The following is a 6,000-nucleotide window of genomic DNA, read 5'->3' as shown; positions in this document are numbered from 1 at the left end:
AAAGACTGTTTCTCCCACTTTCACCATGGCTTAGCTTCCTGGTTCTTTGTCTAGGACTCAGGTCTTGGGTTTTTCCTTGTTTTTCACTACTTCTTGTTCCTCCTCCAGTCCCCTTTGAACTGTATCTAGGGACTCTTTGAGGGGTCCTGTTTCATTTCATAGATTGTCTCCATTTTATTCTGTTAATTTTACTTTCTTAAAAGCATTTATTTACATTTTTGAGGCATGCTCTCATTTAGCCCAGACTGATCTTGAATTCAGTGTGGAGCAAGCATAACCTTGAACTCCTGATCTTCTTGCCTCTACCTCACAAGTACTAGGCTTACCCACTTCTGTTGTCATGCTTGGCTACCTTTGTAAATGTATCTTTTGAAACTTCTTGGCATTTACCTTTTTATTTTGCAAATATGATAGTACAATATAGTTTCAATTTTCTCATATATTACTAGGATAAATTTTAAGAGTTACTTGGTAAATGATGTATTTAATAATGATTAAATATTGTAATGATTATTAAATATTGATTGGAATTACATAGAATTCTTGATTAATTTATATAGAATTGTCAGTTTTTTCAATAAAGACGACTTAGTTAATATGGTCCAATTTCCCAAGTAGTTTAAAAAAAGAGAGAGAGAGCAGAATAAGCTACAGTGATTAATTCTCTACCTTTCTCATACTGAAGTAAAATTGTAAGCATTTAAAAATTAATTTTAAGTCCTCATCTTAAGTATTTTCCTTTAAACTGTAATACATATATTTGTATACTTTAGGTGAAATTTAAATGATTTTTCAATTCAAGTATGGCTTTTCTTTCATTTTTTTGTTTATCATTGAAACTTAAAAAAATGAACATTTATCAGGAAAATAATCACTACCTAGCTTACTAATTATTTTTTAGGTCATATTCTCTGGGGTAGCTTTACATTTTCATAAATGAGCATTTTAACTGTCATCTGTTGGTTACATCCATGACGAAAATGTCAACCACATCTGTATTTAAAAGGTGGGAATGCTGACAGCAGTTTTCACACCAAAAATTTCTGTGATAATTTTGCTCTTAGTTTTGGTATCTCTTCACACATCTGTTTTGACCAACACTGAGGAGCAGTGACCTAAGGGAGAAAGGATTTTGAGAAGGAATTATGTTTGTCATTGAACTCGGTGACATCCTCTATGGTGTTAGGTCAGCCAGAGGCAAGGACAGCTGGAGTAAAGGAAGTTGGCCCTGTTAAGTCTTGCCCTTGGAGAGAACACAGTGTGGTGAGGAACCTGGGATGTCTCGGGCTCTGTGCTAGGAGAGGATGCTTTGCTTCAGATGGCTGGACTGGAAGGGGATTTTTTAAGGAAGTATGTTGTCACCTGAGATTGGATGCTGGGATCATTTTAATTTTTCTTAGTCTTTCATTTAGTGAAAAGAGGGCTGTTTGGCATTTTGTGGACTATACAGTGGTCTTGGGCTCTTTTTTTTTTTTTTCTGTTTTATTCATCATGGTCTCTGAGAAACTGTCTGAGGCTGGGAGTATGTGAGGCTATGTCCAATAGGACCCACTGGCCTGCTCCTGAAGGTCAGAGGAGTTCTGGGTAGCCTGTGTTTTCTTACTTCCTTTCATTCCTTCTCTCTTGAACACATCACGTGGTTAAAATATTATTAAGATAGGTGATGAATTGGTTAGTTTTCTTTTTACAGCTACAGGAGGCAATGATTTAATTATGTGGATTGTGAGGTTTCCATTTAGACAAAACAGGAGCTCCCTTCATGGTGCTGCATTGTCATAGTCAACTTGATGATCATCTTTATCTTCCAGGCTGTGTCCTCCCTTTGAGTAACCCTCTCTTCTGCTCCCATCTTCCTACGAACCATCTTCGTTTTTATCCTTGGATTTCTGAGGTGACTTTCTGAGTTGTCTCTTCCTTATTTTTTTTTCCTTCTGTTGGAGATGGGGTCTCATATGACCTACACTGTCCTTGAACTCACTTTTTAGTGGATGACAGCCTTGAACTTTTGCTTCACCTGCCTCCACATCTTCCCTGCTGGGGTTACAGGTATAGACTGCCATGCCTGATTTATGTAGTTACAGGATCCAACCTTGGGCCCCTGCGTTCTGAGCAAGGACGCTAGCAAATGACTCAAATCTGTAGTTCACTCCCTGGCTCGTGTTCCGCTTCAGTGCGAGCCTGCCCTGCAGACACGAGTAGTGTTCCTCTCAAAATACAAACTGTAACAAAACTCCTTCCCTGTAACCCTATCCTGACAATTTGAGTAAGATGTACTCCAGATTGCATGCTGTGCCTTAGTGACTCTGTGTGTGGAATCCTGTTCATCTCTGTCACTTCATCTTGTCCTCTGTGCATCCATTCACCTGACTGGACTGTTTGTAGTTGGAAAATATCAAGTTCATTTATGGTTCTGTTTTCCGTATTGGAATCTCCAACCTCTCCAGGACGAGACTCCTTATACTTTAATTCTAGTGTGCTCCGATTTCCCTACTTTTATATTGGACTGCCATGCTTTATTTATTCTTTCATTATTTGTGGAACTTACCACTATGTAAAATAAAATGTATTAGATATGTTTTTGTTTTGTCTGCATATATGTGTGCTCGTGATTTCTGTAGGGCCACATCCCTGCCACTGATGTATGTGTGGAAGTCAGAAGACAACTGGCAGGGATTCATTCTCCTCCCCTACCACAAGGGTCCCAGGGAAGCAAACTCAGGTCATGAGACTTGGGAGCAAGCACCTTTCCCCACTGACCCATCTTGCTGGCCCTATAATGGAGTTTATTTATATCACTGTACTGTTTGACCCCCTACCTTCCATACACGTTCTACTCCTGCCGGTTAGCATTGCTCTCTCTCATTGCTGTGACAAACATTGGAATAATTGCAGTGGTTAAATGATTGACTTCTAGTATCAGAGGCTTCAGGCCCTGGTTGACTGCTTCCGGTGCTGCAAGCCTGAGGCAGAGCAGAAAATTATAAGGGGGGCGGGGCATGTGACAGAATGAAGGAGCCCACCTTATGTTGGAAAAGAAGCTAAGAGAGGCAGTGGAAGGGGCCAGAGTCTCAAAATGCTCAATGACTCTTAACAACTTATGTTTTTCAATGAGGTCCTTCCTCCACACTTTGACCATCTCTCTATAATCTATTCCAAGCCCTCAGCTCATTATCTCTGGATACCTTGACAGACAGACTCAGAAGTGTGCTTTAGTAACATCTGGGTGTCATCAATCTGATCATCTAGAGTAACCATTACCTTGAAGAGTTGTTTTTCATGCTGCGGCCCAGTCTTACTAATGATGTTGGCATAAAAGGGAATTAACTGTTATCTGATTATATCTGTGATTGTGAACATAAAACCAAATGTGTAAACATACATTCTGCATCTATAGCTAGTCATACCTGGTATTGACCAGAGGGACACTTGTTAGCTATTGTTTAATTAAGACATAAGCACTGAAAGAAAACTCCATTTATTTCTATGGAAATATATCTTCAAATATTCACATTTATTATGTTCTACCTACAATTTTCTCTAGCATCTTCATTTGGGGATTTGACTTTGTTGCTTGTTTTTTCATTGTATCATTAATATTTCATTGTAAATTAATATTTGTATGCATTTTCAAGAGTAAATTCAGTGTAATCTAGTTTACTAATCCTTGATTGAAGCAGAACTTTGGGAGAGATGACGTGCCTTGAAAACAAGTCTGAGTCTTAGAAATTTCTGCAGGGCCATACTGTATTAATCTGAAGATGGAGGATACTAGGTAAAAAAAAAATATGCAGTGTTATTGTCTATTAAATTTGACTTTGACTTGCTGTTTTTCTGCTCACAGTTCCTGTTTTCAAATTATTAGTTTACTTGATAATATTCCTAATGTTTCTTCTTTTAAAATTGAATGCTAAAATTTCCTGTGGTCTCATGATGCCATGGAGCAGTTCACAGTGTATGAATGTTGCTTTGTAGCTGAAGATGAACCTAGTATGAAAATGTTAATTAGACGATAGGGCAGGCTTAGGTCAATCAGTTTTGGATGGGGATTTCTGCTTCAGAATTAACCTGGCACATTCTTTAGTGCTTCCTCATCCATAGAATATGGGTCAGTTTCACGCGTAGGTCTGTGGTGTGAGAGTTTATGAGATGGCACATGTCAAGCATGAAACAAGACATGTGGTACTATTTGTTGGGAGATAATTATGAGTTCAGTGTCTTTTTGCCACAGAAGCATTTGCAATATGAAAGATCCGTTCTCTTTCTAGATAATGAAAGGACACAAGGCACTTAGCTATTTACTAGCTAAGGTTAACTGAGGAGTGTTCAGAGAAATACAGGGGAATTGGACAGTGAAAGATTCTTCATGTTTTTAATGCATAAAAACAGATATGTTAGGCACTTTTGATTCTTTCAGTATAGTCCGTAATAACTCAAAGAGATAGAGCTCAGTGAGTATAAGCTTTCTCATCTCCAACTTCCGACTTAACAAAACATCTCCTTTTAGAATTAATACCCCACATTTTTTAACAGATATTGTGTTCTTACTTATGGTCAGAAGCATAATATTCTCCTTATATGTTCTGACGCATATTAAGTCCCTTTGTGGCTTTGATCTTGTTTACTTTTCTTGTGCTTTTCATCTTCAAGTGTTCTACAGCATTTATCAGTTCTTTCATAGTTGGGTGAAATCTTGGTTTATTTTAAGATGATTTCTTACTGCTTCCAGTCCAATATGTATACAATAATTTCAGACGACGAAGACCCCTACGGAAACTTGAAAGAACATGGAGTTTGTAGGTGATCTTAAGATAACGTTGTTCTTGGCGTTGTGATGAACTGTATGTGTGCATCAGCTTTGAGCCATAATGATTGCTTTAATTATTTTAGACTTCAAATGTATTTAATCTCCTAGCTTGATGAAACGTTAGAGTATAAAGGAAATAAATTTTTTCCCGTAAAATGTTTTATGAAGGATTTTTGCCCCCTGTGGTACTTCCTGATGGATGGATATTATGTCATATATAATTGCATTGACACCCAGCCTGAATGCTTCTTTTTCTTTTTGCCAGCATGGGGTAACCTTGGAAATGTTCTGAAGAGTCAGAGTAAAATTTCTGAAGCTGAAAGCGCCTATAGAAATGCTTTATACTACCGCAGCAACATGGCTGACATGCTGTATAATTTGTGAGTATGCCTTGCTTTCTCTGGTTAGGTTCCTGTTTGAAACCTGCTGTGAGAGAGACCATTGAGTTAAGTAATGGGAATGGGAATGTTGATATCTATTTTTCTGAAATAACTTTTATTTTTCAATTTGGCCTATGAGATCAGTAGGTGAATGGTATTTATGATTTCCCTGTTTGAGGCTACATACAATATTTATTTATAGATATGTGATTGCATTTTTTGACAGACTATGGCATATAACAAAGAGTTGTTATAAGGGTTTTTTTTTTTTTTTTTACTTAAAAATATGTGTTCCACTCAAACTTAGATGGATAAATATAAAATTTCAAAAATAAATCTTTAATGTGAGACATGTAAATGACACATTGGATATTAACTGATACCTTTTTCCTTCATTAAAACCTTAATTGCTTCAAAGTATATGTAGACTATGTGTTCAACCAGGGAGATAGCAGAAGATTCTAGATGCTAGGTAGAGTTTCTTCTTTATCATCTAGTCTCTTCTTCAAAGAGACTCTGGATTATACCAAAGTTTGTGTAATAGTGTCATTTGAAATATTCATCAGGATTGAGTTTGGAAAAAAATCTCCAGGGCTAAATTGACTTTGCCTTTTAAATGGAAGGTTCCCAGAGGCTCTTGTGAGTTTGAGTTGATAAATGAAAACTAAACTTGAATCCTTTCCTTTGTCGACGACATTTGGGGCATTTTTCTATGTAATAGAAATCTAGCTTAAAGACAAGAGAGGGTCTAGTTTATTGACTCCTGTACCTGGAAACTCCTGGGGTTGCTCAGATACAGGGAGAGTTAGAGCCAAG

General features: G+C 37.4%; 1 protein-coding gene across 1 annotated transcript in view; it reads left to right on the top strand.

Annotated features, from left to right (window-relative positions):
• Positions 1-6,000, top strand: part of Tmtc2 (transmembrane O-mannosyltransferase targeting cadherins 2) — a 412,694-nt gene that overhangs the window by 224,594 nt on the left and 182,100 nt on the right. Inside the window, exon 4 of the mRNA XM_052753250.1 lies at positions 5,070-5,184. Coding sequence (XP_052609210.1) covers positions 5,070-5,184 — 115 coding nt within the window. The remainder of the gene's footprint in view (positions 1-5,069; positions 5,185-6,000) is intronic.

This window comes from Peromyscus californicus, unplaced genomic scaffold (genome assembly GCF_007827085.1).
Source record: "Peromyscus californicus insignis strain IS unplaced genomic scaffold, ASM782708v3 Scaffold_24__1_contigs__length_46423439, whole genome shotgun sequence".
NCBI lineage: Eukaryota > Metazoa > Chordata > Mammalia > Rodentia > Cricetidae > Peromyscus > Peromyscus californicus.
Note: the sequence above shows the minus strand (reverse complement) of the source record. Positions and strands in the feature narration are given on the sequence as shown.